General features: G+C 56.1%; 1 protein-coding gene across 2 annotated transcripts in view; it reads right to left on the reverse strand.

Annotated features, from left to right (window-relative positions):
• The window catches only part of MAPK8IP2 (mitogen-activated protein kinase 8 interacting protein 2), a 60,904-nt gene that overhangs the window by 29,764 nt on the left and 7,924 nt on the right, over nucleotides 1–23,216 (reverse strand). For both annotated transcript variants that reach the window (XM_054035384.1, XM_054035297.1), the window contains exons 2-3: nucleotides 13,809–13,914; nucleotides 4,019–4,246 (exon numbers count right to left, since the gene is read on the reverse strand). In XM_054035384.1, the coding sequence (XP_053891359.1) occupies nucleotides 4,019–4,246; nucleotides 13,809–13,914 (334 nt within the window). The remainder of the gene's footprint in view (nucleotides 1–4,018; nucleotides 4,247–13,808; nucleotides 13,915–23,216) is intronic.

The raw sequence follows: 23,216 nt of genomic DNA on the forward strand, positions 1-23,216 counted from the left end.
TCAGCAGCTGCCGGGCAAATCACACGTGGCGGGCCCTGCCTGCCGTTAGGGACATGTGTGATACCTGCATCTCCTAGGAGGCTCGGCTGGGGCACAGTCACTGAAGACTTGCTGAAAGGTTGTAAACAAATTGTCCTGGAAGCAGCAGAGAGGGACCTGGGGGAGTGTCTGGCTCAGCCCCAGCCCCATCGATTATCCAGCACAGGAGGGTTTAATGACATTTGCAGATTAGACTCTGAGAGGAGCTGTGAGTGCAAGAGGGGACAGAGCTCTAATCCTGGGGCTGAGAGAGATTAGAGATGTGGGCAGGAAACAGCAAGAGATTGGGCAAATCCAGCTAACCCAGCTGGGGACAGATCCCGGAGCCCAGCTCTGTGCTGGGGAGAGAAACCTGGAGAGCAGCCATGGTTCTGCTGCATGACCGGGGGGCAGCGAACCAGACCGGAGTTTGGCAGGGAATATGGCTGCAGTTGGTCTTTCTCCAACTGGTGCGGTTGCTCTGCCTGGAGCTCAAACCATGTACTGCTCTGCTCACTGAGTCTATGACTTCCCCATTAATCATAGTCTGGCACAAAGTTTCGTCCTCCCTCTGGTCCTTGATGAAGTCTCTCTCTCTGGTTAAGATGTCCCTCTCCTGTAGGAGGGCCACTATGGCTTCGTTGTTAAGGGGGCCTTCTGGAGACGCTTCCCTCTGGCTGGATCCTACCTCCCCAAGGTCCTCACCTACACCTGCCAATGTCACAGGTTTGGGGCTCCCATCTCCCCAGGTCTCCTCAGCTGCTCCCTCCAGGGTCTCTGGAGTTGGTTTAAATTCCCTCGATACCTCTGAGAAATACTCCCAATCCTGTCCCAAGATCATGGGGTAGGATACTGTTGAGGCCAGCCCCATTACAAGCCACTTCGTGTTTTCCCCTACAGCCAATGGCACACTTCTCCGTGGATACACCCAGAATCCACTAGGCCCATGACCTCCGTTCCATTTATCTGCATAGGAACCGTTACTTCAGCTGGAGTTCGTTTATGGGCCCAGCATTCTGCCGTCCACACCTGTTCATAGCCACACTCCTTACGGGGGAATCGTGGTACCAGTGACCTGGGGGCCCACATAAAAAGCAAGTCCTTGCTGCTGGCCGAGTGGCTGCTGGCCCTGGGCCTGCTATTTGAGATAGCCCTTCCCTAGGGGCCTTGTCTACCCCCCCTCCATAGGGGTCCCAAGGGCCTTTGTCCGGACTGGGCTCTGAGATGCTGGGTTTGCTGCCAGGGCCCAGTCCAGGGCTCAACTGTCTGATGGGCACCTTAGAGGTTGGTGCTTGCAAGACCACCCTGTCTGATTGCTGGCTTCCTGGGTTGGGCTCTCCCTTGAGCTGAGGTGCCCTTGGCCTCAGGCAGTTGCTCATATGAGTATCTAAAAGGGTGTCATAAGGAGGAGGGAGAAAACTTGTTCACCTTAGCCTCTAAGGATAGAACAAGAAGCAATGGGCTTAAACTGCAGCAAGGGAGGTCTAGGTTGGACATTAGGAAAAAGTTCCTAACTGTCAGGGTGGTTAAACACTGGAATAAATTGCCTAGGGAGGTTGTGGAATCTCCATCTCTGGAGATATTTAAGAGTAGGTTAGATAAATGTCTATCAGGGATGGTCTAGACAGTATTTGGTCCTGCCATGCAGGCAGGGGACTGGACTCGATGACCTCTCGAGGTCCCTTCCAGTCCTAGAATCTATGACTCTATGAAGCAGTTAGAGCCATCTCTGCAGCTAAATAATTCTCCAGCAGCCAAGTGCATTGGCTAGGGACTCTGGGCAGCGTTTGAGCACCCAGCCCCTGCCCTCACACAGAAGAATGGGGGTGAATGGCTCCACCACACTGAGCTCGGCCACCTCCACTGCAGTCTGAGTCTCTGGCTATTGCCATTTTAAACACAGGCCTTTTAATTTCTGGGCGACCATGTGGTGCCTGGCCCCGGGGGCATTTCTCCCCAGGGAACCTCTGTCAGAAAGTCTCCTCCGTGAAGCTGAGGTAATCAAGTATGGCCGCTTTCACCTGCACGTGGTCTTGGGCAGATGCTGCAGCCAGCCCCTGATCTGCGGCCTGCGCTGGTCCCGCCAGGTGCGGTGCCAAGAGGGTGGTGGCCTGGTGGGCATGAGTCTTCTATGGCCACTTGTTCATGTGTTATCAGGAAGGCCTCAGGACCCATCTTTGTGAGTTTCACTGGCACGGGCTGGACCCCTGGGCCGGGGCCTACAACCCCTGGAGGCGAAGCCCTGGGGAGACCCTCCAGCTGCATCAGAGCTACCACTGCTCGACCAGCCTTTTCTGCTGTTGTGCCCCTAGGTCCCAGAGAACTGGTCTGCTGGGCATTTCCCACCGCTCGGCACAGCCCACTCAGGCTCTGCGCAGATGCAGATGTCCTGCGTCACTTCTGCTCCACTCACATTTCACAGCTTCTCCGCTGCCACAGGGGCCAGAGACTTGACTCTGTTCTTGTGACGAAGGCTCAGAGTCTGGAAAACGAGACGGCAGCCCCCCCCCCCCCCCCCGCCCCTCATGCCACACGCAGGGAGATGGGCCCAGCGTGAGCCCGGAGATAGGGAACCATCCCCCCGCAGCATGGGATGGGATGGGATGGTACTAGTGTTGCCAACTCTCCAGGATTGTCCTGGAGTTTCCAGGAATTAACAATTAAATTTAATTAACGATTCCATCAAGTGATGAAACCTCCAGGAATACATCCAACCAAAACTGGCACCCTGGACGGGAGGGGAGGGGAGGACAGGGGAGCCGCACAGACTAAAGCTAGCTGGGATGGAACATACGTCACTGCACCTAGGGACAGCCCTGCCCGGGCCCCTGGGGGAGGGATGGGCCAGGACCCAGTGGGCTTTATCCTCTGTGACTTCGGAGACACGCGGCCCCCTCAGCACCACACACACAAACGTCCCACGTCACGCATGGCACTCACATGCCCTGACCAGGGCAGGAGCAGAGACCCCCACACCTCCAGTGACTGACACCAAGACATGGGAAAATCACACAGCCATGCTCAGCGCCTCATGCAGAGACCCCCCGACCCCTCAGTGCCGTATGCAGAGACCCCCCCAAGCCCTCTCAGCACCTCACGCAGAGACCCCCCAAAGCCCCTCAGTGCCATATGCACTGCACACAGAGACCCCCCGACCCCTCAGTGCCATATGCAGAGACCCCCCCAAAGCCCCTTGGTGCCGTATGCAGAGACCCCCCGACCCCTCAGCACTGCACGCAGAGACCCCCCGACCCCTCAGTGCCGTATGCAGAGACCCCCTCCAAAGCCCCTCAGTGCCGTATGCAGAGACCCCTCCAAGCCTCCTCAGCACCTCACGCAGAGACCCCCCAAAGCTCCTCAGTGCTGTATGCAGAGGCCCCCCGACCCCTCAGTGCCTCATGCAGAGACCCCCCCAAAGCCCCTTGGTGCCGTATGCAGACACCCCCCGACCCCTCAGCACTGCACGCAGAGACCCCCGACCTCTCAGTGCTGTATGCAGAGACCCCCCCAAGCACCTCATTGCCTCACACAGAGCCCCCCCAAAGCCCCTCAGTGCTGTATGCAGAGACCCCCCGACCCCTCAGTGCCGTATGCAGAGACCCCCTCCAAAGCCCCTCAGTGCCGTATGCAGACCCCTCCAAGCCTCCTCAGCACCTCACGCAGAGACCCCCCAAAGCTCCTCAGTGCTGTATGCAGAGGCCCCCCAAACCCTCAGTGCCTCATGCAGAGACCCCCCCAAGCACCTCATTGCCTCACACAGAGCCCCCCCAAAGCCCCTCAGTGCTGTATGCAGAGACCCCCCGACCCCTCAGTGCCGTATGCAGAGACCCCCTCCAAAGCCCCTCAGTGCTGTATGCAGAGACCCCCCGACCCCTCAGTGCCTCATGCAGAGACCCCCCAAACACACTCAGCACCTCACGCAGAGACCCCCCCAGAGCCCCTCAGCGCTGCCCGCGGTGACCCACTAGCCCCCGTCTCAGTGGAGCTGCAGACCCCTCACCTGGGCCCCCGGCACGCTCAGGCTCAGGGTACTGGGCCGGGGCTTCTGTGTCTCCTCAGCGCCGGGTGAGGGGATGGGGGAAGCCGAAGGAGAGGGCGGCACGTCCAGTCCGGTCCTGTCCGGCTCCTCCTCGTCCTCGTTGTCATCGATCATCTCAAACTCCTGGAAATCCTCCGAGAAGGTGCAGATGGGGTGGGGCTGCTCACAGCGCTCGAGCACCAGGCCGTCCTGGGGGGGGGGGGGTGGGCACAGGGGTTAGGGGGCAGCGCTCCATCACCTGGCCATCCTGGGGGGGGGCACAGGGGTTAGGGGGCAGCGCTCCATCACCTGGCCATCCTGGGGGGCTGTGACATTATGAATGTAATATAATATCTCATTGAGAGGTGACAGGGCCAGAAAGAGTTAATTACCTCCCAGACTGACCTGACCCAGGGCCGAACTTTAGAGACTGGTTAGGAAGATCTGTAAATGAATAGAGCTTTGAAATGCAGTCTGCATTGTTAGAGATAGAAGGGGAGGTGTTTGCTCAGGTCTTGTGATGGAGGCAAACAAGTCTTGTCTATTGCTATAGCTTTAATTCAAAGATCAAAAAAGGAATATTAACATGCAGGAAGATACTTGAGGGAAATAGTATTATTGTCTCTATGTCTCTTTGAAGGTTGTGGTAACCTGTATCTGAACTGTTTAATGGATAAATTACCCTGTGCTAATTGCCAGGATGTTTGGCAGAAGGAGAGTTAAGCCTATTGCTTTCTCAGGCAGAAAGGCTGCTGGAAATGTATAAGAACCCTGGGACACGATCCTGCTTCATCTCAGATCTGCTTTGGGTTTCAAGAGGGGGAAACCTTCTCTGCCTCTTCCCCCAAGGCCTCGCCCTCACTCCGTCTCTTCCCACCCCCTCTCTGCCTCTTCCCGCCTCCTCTCCTCCTCTTCCCCCATGGCCCCGCCCTCACTCCGTCTCTTCCCACCCCCTCTCTGCCTCTTCACCCGAGACTGCGCCCTCACTACACCTTTTCCCTGAGACCCCGCCCCCTCTCCACCTCTTTCCCCGAGGCCCCGCCCTCACTCCGTCTCTTCCCACCCCCTCTCCACCTCTTCCCCCGAAGCCCCGCCCCCTCTTCCCCTGAGGCCCTGCCCTCACTCTGTCTCTTCCCTCAAGGCCCTGTCCCCTTTCCGCCTCTTCCCGCCCCCTCTCCGCATTTTCCCTCAAGGCCCCGCCCTCCCTGCGCCTCTTCGTGCCCCCACCCTGCCTCTTCCCCCGAGGTCCCCCCCGCCTGCTGCTTGCGCCTCTCTGCCCCCTCCCCCAAGGCTGGGGGAGACGGAGAGGCACAAGCGATGGGAGGGGGACTTAGGGAGAGGGGAAAAGAGGCACGAGCAGCAGAAGGACTCAGGGGAGGGGGCAAAAAGGCGCGGGCGGGTGTGGCTTTGGGGGAGGGCGCCAAGCAGGATCAGGCATGGGGCAGAGGGCGCGTGGAGCTGGGCCTTTGGGGGAGGCAGCCGTGGGGTAGAACAGGTGGCGGGGCCACTGTCCGGGTGGTGCAGGCCCCCCAAATGCAGGAGTCATGTGCTGCCCATGTCCGTCTCTCTGGCTCCATGTCCCCCCATGTCTGTGTGTCTGGCCCCATGTCCCCCCTGTGTCCGTCTGTCCCCATGAAACCCCCATGTCTGTGTGTCTGTCTCCATGTGCCCCCCCGCCCCGTGTCTGACTGGCCCCATGTCACCCCATGTCTGTCTGTCTGGCCCTGTGTCTCCCGCATTCTCTCCCTTCTCTTTTGCCCCCTCTCCCCACCTTTGCTGCTGGTATCTAGAGCTGAGCCCGACAGCAGTGTCCCTGACTGCCCTCTGCGGGCTCCCCTCTCCCTCCCTGCACCATCCTGGGCCTGGAGTCCCTGAGTCAGCCCAGCCGGAGCGCTGAGTCACCGCTGTCCCCAGGTGCCTGTCCCCCAGCTGGCTCGGACAGAGGAGCAGATCAGGGCACTCAGCACTCCTGGCATGTCTGTGCTAGCGGAATTCGTGGCTGGCTTTCAGCACCAGCAGTGGGCAGGATACCAGCGTGGCAGGGCTGGTGCTTTACCACCACATGCTCTGGCCCTGCTCTTGGGTGATCATGTGGTAGGGGAGCCGGGATCCTCTCTGCATGAGCAGCTTAGCGCCAGGGCCCCAGGGCTTGTGCTAGCAGGGGCTGGAATATGCTCACAGATTAGAGAGCCAGAAGGGACCATTGTGAGAACATAAGAGCAGCCAGACTGGGTCAGACCAAAGGTCCATCTAGCCCAGTGTCCTGTCTGCCGACAGTGACCAATCCAGGTGCCCCAGAGGGAGTGAACAGAACAGGGCAATCATTGAGTGATCCATCCCCTGTCATCCAGTCCCAGTGTCTGGCAGTCAGAGGTTAGGGACACCCAGAGCATGGGGCTGCATCCATGACCAAAAGCTGTGTTGACTCTTCCCCAACTAATTGTGTTCATCTATGTGTCTGACAATTCTATTCTTTACTCTAGTTTCAGCCAATTCGCCTGCTATTGGAGTTAGGCTACCCAGCCTGTAATTGTCAGGATCGCCTCTGAAGCCTTTTAAAGACAATTGATGTATATCTGGTACAGAAACTGATTTAAATGATAGCTTACAAACCACAGATAGTAGTTCTGCAATTTCACATTTGAGTTTCTTCAGAACTCTTGGGTGATACCATCTGGTCCTGGTGACTTATTGCTGTTGAGTGTGTTTAGTTTCATACTGTTTAGTTTGTTCCAAAACCTCCTATAATGACACCTCAATCTGGGACAGTTCCTCAGATGTGTCACCTAGAAAGAATGGTTCAGGTGTGGGAATCTCCCTCTCATTCTCTGCAGTGAAGACTGACACAAATAATTCATTTAGTTTCTCTGCCATGGTCTGTGACCCCTTGTGTAACACAGGCCAGAGAACTTCCCTGAGATAATTCCTGTTTGAAGTAGAGCAGATCTGTTAGAAAAAACATCCAATTGATGTAAAATTGCCCGTGGTGACAAACCCACCCTGACTGTGGGGAAGCTGCCCCAGTGGTTAATAACCCTCACTTACAAAATTGCCCCTTATTTCCAGTCTGAATTCATCTGGCTTCAACTGCCAGTGCTGGATCTTGGTACACCTGGCTTTGCTAAACTGACCAGCCCTCTATTACTCAATAAACTGTGATCGATTCACCCCTTAACCTTCTCTGTTAGCTAAACAGATTGAGCTCCTCAAGTCTATTGCTACAAGACCTATTTTCCAAACCTTCAATCACTCGTGTGTCTCTTCTGGGACCCCTCTCCAGCTTATCAACAGCCTTTGCAATTTGTGGGCATGGAACTGGACACAGGATCCCAGCAGTGGTCTCCCCAGTGCCAAACACAGAGATGAAATAACCTCTCTGCTATTGAGAGTTCCTGCTTATGCACCCCAGGATCGCGTTAGCCCTTTTGGTCACAATGTCACTCAGAGCTCAGGTTCAGCTGATTCTCCACCACGACCCCAATCAGAGTCCCTGCTTCATAGACAGAGTCCCCCATCCTGGGACATGGCTGATGGCCTTTGTCCCCAGGTGTCTACACTGACACTTCACCGGCGCTTGCTGGCGCCCAGCTCACCAAGCTAGCGTTGAGCCGCTCTCTCCTGCACAAGCTCCCCGTGCTACGAGGAGAAACCAGGAGGCCGCTGCACAGAAGGACTCTAACATTATGTGACGTTATGAATATAAACTGTGACCATATAGATCATTGTTGCAACCACTGTTATATATTTCCAGCAAATATTGTACAAAGGTTGTCGTATAAAGTGTCTATAAAAAGGTTAGAATTTCCTGGTTATGATGATGCTATCTGTACGTGTGTATCATTTTTGTAGTTGAAGTTCTGAATATTGGCTATGTACTTGTATCTCAATGTGTTTGATTCTAAGTAGCATTAGTGAAGCATTTGGTCAGCTTCTTGAGAAAGAAATTTACAGATTAAGTGTCCAATCAAGAAACACTTAACTGACAATGGACCTTGGGAGACACCAATCCACATGAGAAGTCTTCCTGGGAATGTTCAAACTAACATGTAAACAATGGCATCTGCCTGTAGAGAACTGAGTTATGCATGGACATGTGACTTGCCCATGTGACTCCAAACTCCATCTTGCTGCTGTGATTTTCCACAGTAAGAACAAAGGGGTCCTTCAACAGGGCAGAGGATATAAAAGGCCCTGGAAACCCCTCCATCTTGTCTTCAATCCTGTTTCTTACCTCTGGAGGAACTTTGCTACACTGAAGCTCTGAACAAAGGACTGAATGACCCATCCCAGCTGGGGATGTTCCAGAGACTTGATTTGAACCTGCAGTTTATTCCATCACTGCTACAAGCCTGAACCAAGAACTTTGCCATCACTGTATGGAATTGATTCCATTTAACCAATTCTAACTCTCATTTATATTTCTTTCTTTCTATGAATAAACCTTTAGATTTTAGATTCTAAAGGATTGGCAACAGCGTGATTTGTGGGTAAGATCTGACTTGTGTATTGACCTGGGTCTGGGGCTTGGTGCTTTGGGAATCGGGAGAACTTTTTTTTCTTTTACTGGGGTATTGGTTTTCATAACCATTCATCCTTATAACAAGTGGCACCGGTGGTGATACTGGAAACTGGAGTGTCTGAGGGAATTGCTTGTGTGAACTGTAGTTAGCCAGTGGGGTGAGACCGAAGTCCTCTCTGTCTGGCTGGTTTGTCTTGGGCTGTGACTGCCCTGCTCTAAGCAAGTTGTCCTGAATTGTCACTCTCAGAAGTGTCCCGCCAGAGCAGCATTGTCAGTGGCGTAGTCGGCAGGATCCACAGAACCAGGTCAGTTAAGCTTTGGGTCAGAACCCCACGCTATCCACATTTGAATGTTGGGCTTGAGAGTTTGGTTGGTTAAAGAGCAGTTGCAATGGCGGAGCAAAGAGCATATGAGGGTCTTGACAAAAATGCCCTGAAAGATTTGTGTTCAGAAAAGGAGATAAGCTTTAGAAAGACTAAAGCTACAAACCAAGAACCGAGAGAGCTGTTCATGGCCAGTGATCAGGAGGCAGGAGCACAGCCCTTACCTGAGGCTACAGAAGCTGCAGAAGCAACTGGAATGCAAAAGGCAGCAAGTAAACTGCAACTAGAGCATGAACAGAGACTAGCAGACATTCGATGGCTGGAAAAGCAAACGATAGCCAAGACAGAGAAAGAAGCTAAGGAAAGGACTGCTGAATTAGAAATAGAAGCTGAAAGAGAAGTAAGGGCTCATAGACGGCACACGGAACGACTGGCTGCTGAGAAGAGGATTGCCAGACTTAGGCTCCAAGTCAAAAAAGCAAGGGAAGAATGGCAGAAACTGTATCCTCTTGAAAGTTCAGTTTATAACAATGTTGGTCTGTTGTATTACTCTGAGCAGTTGTCTGTATTTCACCCATTATGTTATGACCAGGGGGAAGGAGACTCTAACCTGGTGGGAAATGGCTGTCTGTCTGTGAATGAAGTTTCGGAATGTCTGTCTACTGTCTCAGAAGTGAATCTGGAATTAGATCAAGTGCGGAAAGAACTCATGGGTCAGGAAAATGTTTCTCAGGAGCAGACTGAAGTGGATGGTCAGGTGAAAGCCCTGGCTGAGGAAGGAAAGGGCAGATTTTTGACGGGTGGTGAATTATGGGCAAGTACAGCTTGTAAAAGTGAACCTGAAAAGGGTCACTGTGATTTGCTGGCAGTAGCTCAGTGTAGTGAGAAGAGCAGCAGTTTATCAGTTGGGAGTGGCCATGGGCCTGGTAAGGAAAGTTTGGATGGGCTCAGGCAGCCTTGTGAGCTGATGGCTTTGTCTAGTCAGTTTGGGAAGGCAGGGAGAGTGGCAGATGAGTGTCCCTATCCCTTACCTGTTTCCTGTGTGGAGAATAGTGACAGTGAAGGGAATGTGCCTGTGTCTGTCAGGGGTATTGACTTGCCTGTGGAGGAAGCTACCCCAGTCTCCAAGCAGTTGTCTATGAACAGCCCTTGTGTGCTGGGACAAGGGAAATGGGATCCCGAGCTGTGTGTCTGGTAAAGGGGAAGGTGTCTCCAGCTCTTCTTTGTCTGTGGAGCAGACAGAAGGTGCCTTTCAGCCGGCGATGGTTGAGGGTAGTGCAGTTGTCTCAGAGTTGGTTCTGGATTCAACTAAAGCCCAGGAAGGGAATGGTCCTAAGTCTGTGTCTGCTGGGGAGAATGGCACTGTAACTAGGTTGCATCCAGTTAGTCTTAGCAAAATGCCAGAGACCAGACAATTCTGGTGCTTGTATTTTGTTGTTGCTAATGTGTGGCTGGAAAAGGGTGTAGCAACTCTATCTGATAAGGGTGATACCCCAGCTAGGGCACAAGAAAAGCAGGAAGGTGATTTGATTGTGTTACCTACTGATAGTTTGGAAACTTGTAGCAAGAAGGAAAAGATTCCTGAGCTTGTGTGTGGCAAAGGGAAGGAGAATGTCTCTGACCATTTGCCTGAGAGGGGATTGTGTAGGAATCCGCCTGATGGGCCAAAGGTGATCCTGGATGTAAGTGAGACCCAGAAAGAGTCCACTGTTGCTCAGGAAAGTGATCCTTTAGAGCAAGCCCTAGGTGAAGAGGGTAAGGGCAGAATTTCTGTGAGGGGTGAATTGCTGCTTAGAGAAGCTCCTAGGGAAAGGAATCCTCAGGGTGATCTGTGCAAGCAGTCAGCTGCAACTGAAGGGTGTGGAAGTGATTTGACCAAGGAAGTTTCAGTTCCTAACAGTCAGAAATTTTCAATTGTAAATGGATCCACTGACTTTCCTTTTGAAAGAGTCAGTGTGGATAGCTTTGAGAAGGTCTCAGATGGAGTAAGAGCTATTAAGAAAGTTGAACAGCCCGATAACCAAGTGGCTGTGCTTGACCAGGTTGTTGGAACAGGAATATCTCCATGCTGATTCTGTGAGTGAGCAGCAGGGCCGGCTGCAGGGTTTTGGCTGCCCCAAGCAGCCAAAAAAAAAAAAAAAAAAAAAAAAGCCGCGATCGCAATCTGTGGCGGCAATTCGGTGGGAGGTCCTTTGCTCCGAGTGGGAGTGAGGGACCGTCCCCCGAATTGCCGCCGAATACCTGGATGTGCCGCCCCTCTCCAGAGCAGCCGCCCCAAGCACCTGCTTGCCAGGCTGGTGCCTGGAGCCGGCCCTGGTGAGCAGTCTGTGCTTCAGGGTCTGAGGACAGATTTGGTTTCTGGTGTTTCAGAGACGAACAGTTTTATGACTAAACGCTTAAGGATGCAGGCGAGAGCAAGCAAACTCTCACCCTCAGACTCTTTGGATTTGTGTGGTATCTCTTTGAGCAGGGGGTTGGACTAGATGACCTCCTGAGGTCTCTTCCAACCCTGATAGTCTATGATTCTTTAAGACAGAGTCCAGCCTTGGAATTGGTAGCAATTAAGGATATGAAAACTGGTGAACAGGCTCCTGTCTGTGTTGATGTAAATTACCTGGCTGACAGGGAGAAAAAAGACTTGCTAATAGCTGTTAGCACAGAGAGCCCGGCCAATCCGCCAATGAATTCTGTTAAGGAAGAGAAATCAGGGTTTGATCCTTCCGGACAAGGAGGAAAGAGAGACCATAATTTTGCAAAGGGAAGCCACAGGTTAACCCTAAAACGCCAAAACCCCAATGGTATTGAGCCAAAGGTGTGGCATGACAAACATGATTGTAGATGGACACTTGCAATGGATTAGTTGTTATTGCTAATAGTAATTTTGTAACTAATGTTGCTATTACCAAGAACTGTAAAAATGTACAATGTGCCTAATCTTTTGAAAAAACCCTTGAACATGTTCAAAGAAATACATAAGATCACACGTTATGTTAAAAGGCCTTGTTACGCTGATGTTTCACAGTTGGTGCCTGTAAACAGTATTGGAACTTTTCAGAGGAAAAGACATTCCAGACCTGATGTGCTGTATGGAAAGGGAAACTGAGGCACACTACCATATTGCTTACATGGCTAAATGCCAAGATTCCTATAATATGGACAACATTAATATCTACATTGTCTTTATATTAATCGGGTTCCAAACATTTGCCAGAGCTTGTATAAATAAAGTAGCTATGTTCTTTAGCTCTTGGAAAGATCATGTGAGACATACAGGAACCATGCTGCAAGAGCAGATCCAATCCACTATTGTTCTAACCAAGTTTTACCGTGAGTTTGTAAAGAGGTTCAATCATGTTATTGAACATGACTTTGATAAACCATTTCTGTTATACACTGGTACGGCTTCTAACCCAATACTAGCTGTAGTGAGACAGAACCCAGGATGGGGAGCTCTTGGGATGCAGTCAGTGATGTTGGTGTCATCCCTTCCTGCATCCATTTTGCATTGGGGGTGTGACGTTATTGACAAACTGTGACCATATAGATCATTGTGGCAACCACTGTTATATATTTCCAGCACCTCTTGTACAAAGGAGGTCAAGAAGGTGTCTATGAAAAGGTTGTAATTTGCTGGTTATGATGATGGTGTCTGTGTGTGTATCAGTTTTGTAGTTGAAGTTATGACTATTGGCTGTGTACCTGTAGCTCAATGTGTTTTGATTCTCAGGGCTTGGCTACATTGGCGCTTTACAGCGCTGCAACTTTCTCGCTCAGGGGTGTGAAAAAACACCCCCCCCCTGAGCGCAGCAAGTTACAGCGCTGTAACGCGCCAGTGCAAACAGTGCCCCAGCGCTGGGAGCCGCGCTGCCAGCGCTGTAAGCTAATCCCCTCGTGGAGGTGGAGGACCTGCAGCGCTGGGAGAACTCTCTCCCAGCGCTGGCGCCGCGACCACACTCGCACTTCAAAGTCCTCTCTGTTTGGCTGGTTTGGTTTGCCGTCATAGTAAAGGAACCCATCCTTGGGCTGTGATTGTCCTGCTCTAAGCAATTTGTCCTGAATTGATACTCTCAGTTGGGTCTCGCCAGAGGCAGTGGCAGCGCCAGGCACCAGCGCTCCAAGTGTGTGCCTGGGGCGGCAAGCCACGGGGGGCGGAGTGCCGGTCCCTGCGAGGGCGGCAGTCAGGCAGCCTTTGGCGGCATGCCTGCGGGAGGTCCACCGGTCCCGCGGATTCAGCGGCAGTTCGGCGGCAGGTACGCCGAAGCCGCGGGACCAGCGGACCTCCTGGAGGCATGCCACCGAAAGCCGCCTGCCTGCCGTGCTTGGGGCGGCAAAAAAGCTAGAGCCGCCCCTGGCCAGAGGCTGCATCATTAGAACACCCCCCAGGGCCGTCCGTCAGACGTTGCTGGGGTGAGGGGCTGGCAGACCTGGAGGAATGGGAGGTGCTGTAGGCTGGGATTGAGGAGTCATGGATGTCAAGGTCAGCAGGGACCATTGTGGCCTGTATCCGGGACCTGCCCCACAGTCACTCCGACAGCAGATCTCTGAAAAACCAGCAATCTGGTTCCAACCCAGGATGGAAAGAGGCTGGGGTACTACTGCTTGGGATTGAGGGGCATCAGCCAAAGTGTGTGCGCGTGCGTGTGCGTGTGTGCATGTGCGTGTGTGCACATGCTGGCACACACATGCTTGGGGAGCCCGGAGCAGGGCGCAGGGCAGAGTTCTGCGGGTAACAAGGCATTTCACTTCTGCCATCTAACTTTCCCCATTGGGATTTACCTGGGGGAGGGGGGGGCATCGCTGGTTGGGAGCAGGAGCTCAGTTGTGCTCAGCCTGCACTAGGCTCCCATTTCTGGGTGGCAGCACATCACCCTGTTGGCACGCGTGGGCACCAGGGTCTCTGCCTGTCTCAGCCCCGCCTTCCCCCCCTCACCTTCTCATAATGGTCCGAGTCATAGTTCAGTCCAATGCCACAGTCATCTGTGATTTCCGACAGGTCCTCATCGTCAAACTCCTCCAGGCTGATGTCCTGCGGGGGCCTGGGGCAAAGGGAGAGCAAGCAGAGATCAGGTCTCCTGGGCCACCCCCACATAGCCATCCCCTACTCCGCCCTGTGTCCACGCAGGGAGGCAGGACTGGAAACTGGGGGCCTCTGGGCTGGGGAAGGGCAGGCAGGGGGCCTGTCAGGCCTCCAGGGGCAAAGTCCCAACCCCTTTGGGGTGGAAGGAAGTGCTGGAGAGGAGAGCCGACACTGAGGCCAGGAACAAGCCCATTCGCACACGCTGCCCCTTGCACATGGAGTCCCCCTCTCCCGCCCATCGGTTCACAGAGCCACCACCCATCTCCTCACACATGCCAGCTCGGCTGGGACCCCCACGGGAGCCAGCCTCAGCGCGGACGGCAGGGCCGGGCCTTGTCAGGGTCCTGTCTCCCAGCCACGGCCCCTGTTCAACCCCAACGCTGGCACCTCCAGCCTGCACCCGAACAAATGTGTGAGCCCTCGTCTTCCTCTCGCTGCCCCCTGGCGCTCCCACGCTGGGTCTCCTAGAGCCGAGCTCTCGTGGGCAGGGACTGGCTCCGTCTGCACCTGCCCAGGACCCAGCACAATGGGGCCCGAACCTGCCAGGGTCTCTGGGTGCTGCCAGCACACACACACAGCGGGACGGGTAAGAGGAAGGCCCCTGTCTGCAGTGTGGGACGTGCCCCTGGGTGGGGCAGAGGGAGGAGTCAGAGACGCACGCTGGCGTCCCCGGTGGGGTTCCATTTGAAGTCTTATTTTTAACCCCTTCTAACTTTCTCAGCCAGAGCCAAGGCAGAGAGACCCCCTCCCTTCAGGGCTGGCACTCCGGCCCCAGGGCGTTTGCTTGGGGGGCACTAGGGGGAAGTTCCAGGGTTCCTGGGGGCTCAGAGATGCCACAGGGATTTTGCTCTGTCATCACTAGAAAAGAGTTTCCTTTTCGCATTTCTCCCCCCGCCCAAACTTCCTGAGCTCTGGGCCCTCAGGCTTGGGTTAGTTACACCTGCAGCGAGTGCACTTGGCTGAGGTGGGAGCTCTGTGGGAGTCAGACCAGCAGCTTCTTTCGCATCCCAGGAGTGGGGCTTTCTCCCAGGAGCCCCCCTCTCCGAGAGCAGGGGGTTCTGAAGGGGCGCTCCCCGCAAACAGCTGCCCAACCTCCTGGTGCGCCTTCAAATCCCTCCTTTGCCCTGCTGCCTACAAAACGCTCCAGAGCCCGGCCTACGCCGCTGACCAGTCCTCTCTGCTTCCTTGTGCTTCCCTGACAGCCTGGCTCTCGTCTGACACTTCGATTGCCGATCCCTGGGCAGCGGCGGCCTTTTGTTCTGTCTGTCCAGTGCCTGGCACAGGGGGTTCTGGTCCAGGGCTGCGGCTCCCCCATGTACCAATAATAAATAACTGTGTCCCCGTGAACTGCAGCAACTGAAGGGCAGCAGCAGGACACGGCCAATAGACCAGCCTGGATTGAGTAGCCCTGATCCTGTCGAACTCCGAAGCCAAGTGAATGTGCCTGGGGCTGGCTAATCGGGCTTTGTGCCCAGGGATGGGGGTGTGAGGCCCAGCGCAGCGGAACCCAGAGTCAGGTTGTTGCTTCTCATTAGCGAAGCCATTGTGTCCGACACACTGCACTTCACCCACCACTGCCATGCAGCCACCTCTGGGGAGCAACAATGCCCAGGCATTTAGACCAGGAAGGGCAAAAGACTCTTGTATCGGACTGAGGCTGCAGGGGGATGTAGGGAGGCAGAATGGAGCCATCCAGTTTGGGACGCGGCACGAATATCTGTGAAAAGCAAATTCCCACGTGTGAGTTGTCATGGAAACTCCACTTTAAACTCACACTGCACGTGCCTGTGCACCCACCCAGGCAGGGCACAGAAACAGGAGCATGAGCACAGCTCAGCAGCCAGCCCTGACCCCGGATTCTCCCCGTGTGCCAAACAAAACTGGCCAGGCACGTGGAGCGGGGAATAAACGGGTGGCGGCTGTGACCTGCTCCTGACCATGGCTCTCGGCAAAGCCCTGGTCTCTGACCTGCTCTCCTGTCCTGCCTCCACCAGTGCACCGGCCACGAGCGACCCTCGGCTTGCTCCTCTCGCTGGCAGCTGCCTCCCTGCTGACCAGGCCACCCCCTCTCCGGACTCTAACCATGACCTGCCCTAGAAACTCCCTCCTGCCCTCTCCCCTCTCCCCTGCAGTGCCTCCCTGGGCCCTGTCCTGCTGCATGCCCCCCTCCCGTCCCTTCGTGTGACTCTCCCTGGCTGGATTTGCACGGTACGTGATCCCAGGGCTCAGGCCCTGTCCCTGCTGCATGCCCCCCTCCCGTCATGTGGCTCTGGAGGCACCGAGCGGCTTTCCGGCCTGCAAAGTGGTACATGGATATTCCCAAGCAGCGGGGAAGCCACCTCTGTTATCTGCTGGGAACTATTCACTCAGCTACACTGAGAATAAAGTTCAAGGAGTCTCCCCCCGCCTCTGTTCCTGCCACTAAGGGGCTCAGCAAAGGGCTCTGGGGAACGGTTGAGTTTGCACTAAATGGGGTGACACATAAACTCATCAGGGCTGGACCCTCTCACCGGCCCTCGGCGGCCGGAAAGGAAACCGCCTCTCTGGGGAATGAGAGGCCCGGGGTCAGAGACCCTGCGATGCAGCATGAGCCAGACATGAGCCCTTCTCCCTGGTCTAGCTGGAGACAAAGCACTGTCCTGAGCCTCCCGGGCTGGGTCCACGCCGAAGACAAGCACGAGGTGCCCAGGAACCTCAGGACTGGCGGCTCCTGGCACTGCCGGACAGGGACGTAGGGCTGCTCTGCCTTGCCTCACCGGTTCCAACGGGAGGAGGCTCTGTGCTGCCAGGGCAGCTGCATGCTGAGAGGAGTGCCAGCCACTCGCAAACCCTGCGCCCATTCCCTCTGCGGCTGCGCTAGGCCCTGGAGGGACGCCGCGTCGCCAGCCCCACACACGGGGCATCACCAAAGGGGCCCGGGAATCAGGAGATTTTTCATTTGCCTTCTGCCCCTGGGGGGTCACTCAAGTCACATGTTCAGGCTTCTCGCCTCGGCCACGAGGGCTGGAAACGGGTTGTTCTTTCTAACGGAAGCCGAGATTCTCATGGGATCCCGGGACTCCAGGGGCTGGGGCTGCCAGAAAACACCCCAAGCAGCGCTAACTCCCGGCCAAACCGTTAACCTTGGCACTCCGGGGAGTGTGTGGTCACAGAGGGTCCGTTGGTGTGTCCTGAAGCCCACAGAGCCATTAGGCCTCATTCTCCCACAAGCCCAGGGGATACCAATGACCACGAAGGACCAGGCCAGGCCATCTGAAGGTTCCCGAGAGAAGAGTCTTGTTAAACTGGAGCGAAGGGAACGGTTTCAGTAACTGAGGGCACGTCTACGCTACAAGAACAGCCCACGGCAGCAAGTCTCAGAGCCCGGGTCAGTTGACTGAGGTTTGCACTTGGGGGCTAAAACCAGCAGTGTAGCTGTTCCGGCTCAGGCTGGAGCCTGGGCTCTCAGACCCTCTCCCCTCACCAGGTTCAGGTTCAGGGCCTGGGCGGGAACGTTGATGCTGCTGGTTTAGCCCTGGGCTCCGAGCCTCGCTGCTGACAGGTCTTTTTTGCAGTGCAGATGTCCCCCGAGAGGTTGGAGAGCTCCCGAGAAGACAGCAGTTACCCCAAACCAGCCAGAAAGGAAGGGACGGAAGGAAAGGTTAAATTTGGAATAACTCCAGCACTGGCAAGAATGGCCACAGACCCGGTTCCCCTACACCTAGCCCTGTGGTGGCTGTGGCAAGCCGCGGCCAAGGAAAGGGAGGCAGTGGAGAGCCAGGACCCCCAGCCGTTCCAGGCCACTCACTGGGTGACAGTCATTTAACAGACTGCTAGTGCACAGTCCTGCTGGGCCGGGCCAGGCCAGAACCTGTGCGTGGAACCCCTTCCCCGGGAGCGCAGCAGTGCAGAGACTTACAAACGTCACAGCCCTTCGGAAGAACCAGAGAAGCTGTGCTACTCGGCAGGCCTGGGCGAAGACGGGAGCCGTGCTGGAGTGACCTGAACTGCACTTCTGCACTTCCTAGGTGTTGGGGTTATTTTAACTCTAACCTGACTAGAATTCCCTGCAATTCTGATCACTCTCCGGTACTTCTCTGGCCCTCACCAGTACAGCGCCTGAGCACCCTGGATTTCATCTTCACACACCCCTAGGGGGACGGGTCACTTTTGTAACTGCACCAGTCTTGCAGGGGGGGTTATTCTGCAGTTCCTGCTCTTTTCCCCGCCTCTCTCAGTTCAATATGATGTTAACAGTGCGACACGCCAGACAAGTGTTACCAAAGTGTTAAAAAGAAAAAAGAAAAAGTGAGGAAGAACTGGTCAAAAAATGTAGAACAAAACATTTTCCTGTCAGACAACAGGATTTCACTGAAACTGTCTTCAAGAAAAGGTCACTTTCTCTCAGGAAAGTTGGCACAAAGTGTTTTGGGTCAATACTAATCTCTGCCTCAGCACGGGCTGCTGCAGTGCCTCGTGGGAGCTGTAGTTCCATGCTCCCATTCCCCCAGGCTGCTCTTGCTCCCTGGCCAGACTACATCTCCCTTGATGCACTGGGGTCTCCCGGGAGCCCCTGAGCAGCCCAGGCAGGCAGAGCTCACTGCCAACCCTAACAACAACTTTTCAACATTTCTGAATCCACGTGTTTCTGACTTCTCCCTTCTGGACAAGTCTGGCAGTTTGCCATGATCCCCTTTTCCAAGGAGCTGCAGGCAGAGCCCTCAGGCCCCTGCTGGGGTGTGTACGACTGGCCCAGGATGGAACTTCACAGGACGCTGGGGGTTGGACCCTCTGCACCCACTTGCCTTCGCTGGCCGTTCTGACAGCAGCATGGCCAGCCCCAAACATCCCCACCTCACAGAACTGGCATAAAACCAGGAGATTTAAAAAAAGAACAAATGTGGGGCTGTTTTTCTCTGCCCTGTGGCTCTGCATTGGCTCCAACCTTTAGTTTTTCCCCTTAACTGGTGGGAACAGAAACTTACTGGGTGTTTTTGAAGTGAAAGGAGACTCTTACCTAATCCCGTGATTCCAGCAGCTGGGCCCCCGGGTATCAGGAGACGCACGGGACCATGCCAAGAGTCGGCTAGCCTGTGATTGACAGGTCGCTCTGTGGCCGGCTCAGCCTAATGGAGCCTTGTCTGGGAATCCCAGAGACGATTTAGAATTTGGAAACGTCTCTAGACAAGCCAAGGGAGCCAGGAGGAGACGGGAGCGGGAAGTGGGGTCCCAGGCCCCAGACCTGGATTCTCATTCCCCGTCCAAGTGTCACCTCCTGAACGGTGCCAGCCTGCTGGGGGCCTCACAAGGCCAGCAAGAGCCATGGGTCGGATGTGGGGGGTTATCAAGTTCCCGGGGACCTTCCAAGATCCCCAGCAGCTCTTGTGAGCTTCTGAAGGCAGCCGGGAGGCAGCTCTGCAGCGGGACGGGAGAGGGGGAGTCCAAGGGCTGCTGGCTGTGTGGGCAGGAGCTCTCAGCCATTCACAGCTCTTCAGCCGGCCCCCGCTGGAGACCCCCTACCCTTAGCACTCCCCAGCAATCACTGACGAGCAATTTCCCAAAGACGCCTGCCCTGCCCCGCCCCAGGATTAGGCTCTGCCCTCAGCCTCTCAGGTGGTTTCCGAGGCCATGATCTCCACCTGGGTTTCTCCAAGTCCTGGCTCCCAGAAAGGGCTTCTCTGAGTCTCCTGAAATGTGGGCGAGTCATCGCCTGCCCACCACAGCCACACGTGCAACCCCTGAGGAGTGTTCTGGAGCGGGACACCTGGGGCTCCTGGCGGAAAGCAGCTCTCGGGCTGAGCCGCGGCGTGCTGGCCGCTGCCTCTCCACGATAAACCACCAGACAAGTTTCTAGGTCAAGCCGCTGGTGTGCTATCGCCCGACACGAGAATGAAACTTCCTCTGTCGGGCTCTCCCAGCCCAGCAACGGCTCCGCCAGCCCCCTCCCCGTCTCGCCAGCCACCAGCCTGCAGTGGGAAGGACCATTCCAGAGCACGCTCCCCTGGCCTGTGGGGCTACCGCTGAACTTACTGGGGGCGGGGAGGGCTGGCCACCGCCTGCATCAGGAGATGCTGCTGCCACCTGCCTGCCCCCTGGAGTTACCAGATCAAGGCTTGGCTGCTCCCAACTCCCCCAGGCTGCCATAGCCCAGAGAAGAGTCGGATCCGTCCCCTTCGGGCCCCGGGTACGAGAGAGGCGGTGCTCCGGGCGAGGGGGCTCTGCTGGTGAGCAGGTACCAGCCACTCTCTGCGGCTACTGCCTGCCGGGCCCCTGATCCCACAGCCCCCAAGGCCCTCGGCCTTAGAGGCGGCCGGAATCCTACTGCCAGGGGCTCGCCCGGCTGCTGCTGGCTGCTCCGTCCTTGGCACATGGACTCTGAGATTTTCCAGCTCTCTCCAGCCCCACCCCTGCCTGCTTTCCTCCCAGCAGGATGGGGGGGCTGCCTTGGGGGAAGGGGCTGCTGCATGGGAGGGTCAGAAGATCATGTTGCCAGCAGCCCCCACCCCATACAGGAGGCAGCAGCGTGCACCCCACAGGGCCTTCTGCACGGGAGGGGGTCTCCTCGGAGTGGGAGCTGAGCATCATCGCTCCCCCCGGCTGAGGCCCGGGTGCTGCTTGGGGGGAGGCTGCTGGCCCCATGGCAATGGGATGGAGCTGACTCCTCCTCTTTCATAGGGTGTGGGGGGAAGGGCTGCTTCCTGGAGTCTCTGCAGCCCCAGAAACGCCACCCCAGGGTCACATCCCGGGGCGATCGGGGGGAGGGCGGGCTAGGGGCCGCGGAAAGGCAGCTTTGCCGGGGGCTCTGTCGGGCCTGGCTGTGAAGCCGTGTGCAGGCTCTGAGGGGAGACCCTGGGGCCTGTCCCCTCCAGCGTGTTGTGCAAACACACCAGCGGGGGGAGGGAAGCAGATCCCTGCCCGGGCGGGAGGGGACTTGGCATGGTGAGATTTCACTGGGGCCTGGGCGTGAGGCGGAGTGTGGTGAGCGGAGTCAGTTCTCCTAGCACTAACCACTTGCTCGTGGGTGGGAAGACGCAGCCGGGCCGGTCTCTACAGGCGAGCTCAGCTGGAGCACGGAGGGGACAGGCTCCTGCAGCGAAGGGGGGCAGGGCTGCTTCTGGGACCTGATCTCTCTCCCTCCTCAGAGCACTGAGTCGAACCGCGGTGCCTTGGGGCAGGGACCAGCCTCCATTTGCCTGGGGAACGCTGAGCACAGGCAGGAGGCTGCAGGACAACACCCACCCCCCTTGAGATCTAACCCCTCCCTCTGCTCTGCTGGTGGATTCCCTGGCCAGCAAGGATGGAGAAAGAGAGGCGCCTGGGGGCCAAGTCCCCATGTTCGTTTCCCCTAATGCCAAGAGCTGCTCCTCCCACCTGCGCCGGGCAGTCAGCCCTTGGGGAGCCCTCCTGGAGACAGGACTCTGCTCGGCTCTGAGGGCCTGTCTACACTGCCCCAGACACCCGCGGCTGGCCCCGGCGCCATGGCGGGAGGAGACGCGCACTCGGGGAACTGAGGGATGAACGCAAGACGATCTGGGACAGGTTCAGAATGGGAGGAGGAAAGAACCAGACGGGGAAATGCAGGCAAGGCCCCTCAGAGGAAGCCACCCTGAACCCCAGTACCCAACGGGTGCCATGGTGCAGGGAGACGGTGGGGGGCGGAGAGGAGCTGGTGCTCCTCCCACACAGGGGCTGTCATAGCCCCTACCCAGGCCTGTGACTCTATTCCCCAGCTGTTCTACCATGCAGGGACCCTGGGGCTGGGGGAATCAGGTGATGAACAGCAGTGAGAGCTGCTCAGTCTGGAGCAGAACCAGGAAAAGACATGCTCATGTCTGGGTCATGCCCAAAGGCACTGCCCCCTCCATCCCACCAGCCTAGCATCCCTTTCACTTCCTTCCCCCACTCCCATCATACCGTCCTTATGCTGCCCCCAGGCACCAGGCACCCCCATCCCAACCCCTATGCATGACTCGCTGTTTCCACCAGGCCCACAGACACCGTGAGAATGATACCGATGGGTGCATGCCCGCCCCCCGTGTCTGTCTGACCAGTGCATGCCGTGGGCACCCCACCCAGGGCTCAGCAAAGCCAGGGGGCTGGTCTCACAGCAACGGCAAATCACGGCTCTCCAAGTGCCAAGGCCACAGCTCAGAGGTCAGTCACAGTGCAGGAGGAGCTGCTCAGCCTGGCTATTGCTTGAGCAGGACAGCCCCGGCCTCGCTGAACAATGGCTGTGACCCAAGTGTGCAGGGGACAAGCTGCCCTCTCTGCAAGTGGAGAGGGAATGTTTCTCCCCTGGTGCGGTAACCGTAGTTCTCTGGGACGCTGGGCCCTACGGGTGTGCCATTCCAGGTGCCTGCACCTCGCGAGCCCTCGGCGGAGATATCGAGCTAGCAGTGCCCATTCGGCCCCCACAAGAGCCCAGTGCCTCCTCGTGGCAGAACCGAGGCTGTATAAGGGTGTGTGGGCGAACCGCCCTCAGTGCCTTAGGGAACAACAGAAGCAGAGAGGAAGGAGGGTGGGTCGCGGCGCACCCACACGGGCACACATCTCGACGAACTCCAGTTACTGCACAGGGTGAGTAACGCTTCCTTCTCCTTCGAGTAGGCTCCCGCTGGGGGCTCCACTCCGGGCGGCTCCCGGGCAGTACCCCCAGAGGGAGGAGGGAGCGTCAGAACAGGGGCCAGAACTGAAGACAGTACTGCAGAGCCGAGGGCATGGAGCAGTGTGTAACGCTTCAAAAACGTGCGGACTCAGCTCCAAGTGGCATCTCTATATACCTCAGATACTGGGACAGTCTTCAGAAACGCAGTGGACATTGCCTGTGCTCTGGCCGAATGTGCTCTCACCAGCAGACTCAGAGCAGGTAGAGATACAACCCGCTATCCATTTCTAAAGCCTGTGAACAGAAATAGGAACCCCCTTATACCTGTCTGTGAAGGAGATGAAGAGTCCAGGCGATCTCCTAAACGGCTTAGTCCTATCCAGGTAGAGGGCCAAGGCCCTTCTAACGTCTAGGATATGGAACCAGGATTCCTGCTGAGAACTGTGAGGTTTTGGGAAAAGTACTGGTAGATGGATTAAGATGAAAATCTGACGTAAGCTTTGGGAGGAACCTAGGATGCGGATGTAGAGAGACCTTTTCATTAAAAAACATGGAAAAGGGGCATCTGCCATCAAGGCTCCAGTCTCCATGGCCCCACGAGCCAACATGATGGGAACTAAGAAGGCCGTCTTCACAGATAAATGAAGTAGGGAGCAGGTCGCCATTGGTTCAAATGG

This window comes from Malaclemys terrapin, chromosome 1 (assembly GCF_027887155.1).
Source record: "Malaclemys terrapin pileata isolate rMalTer1 chromosome 1, rMalTer1.hap1, whole genome shotgun sequence".
Taxonomy (NCBI): Eukaryota; Metazoa; Chordata; order Testudines; family Emydidae; genus Malaclemys; species Malaclemys terrapin.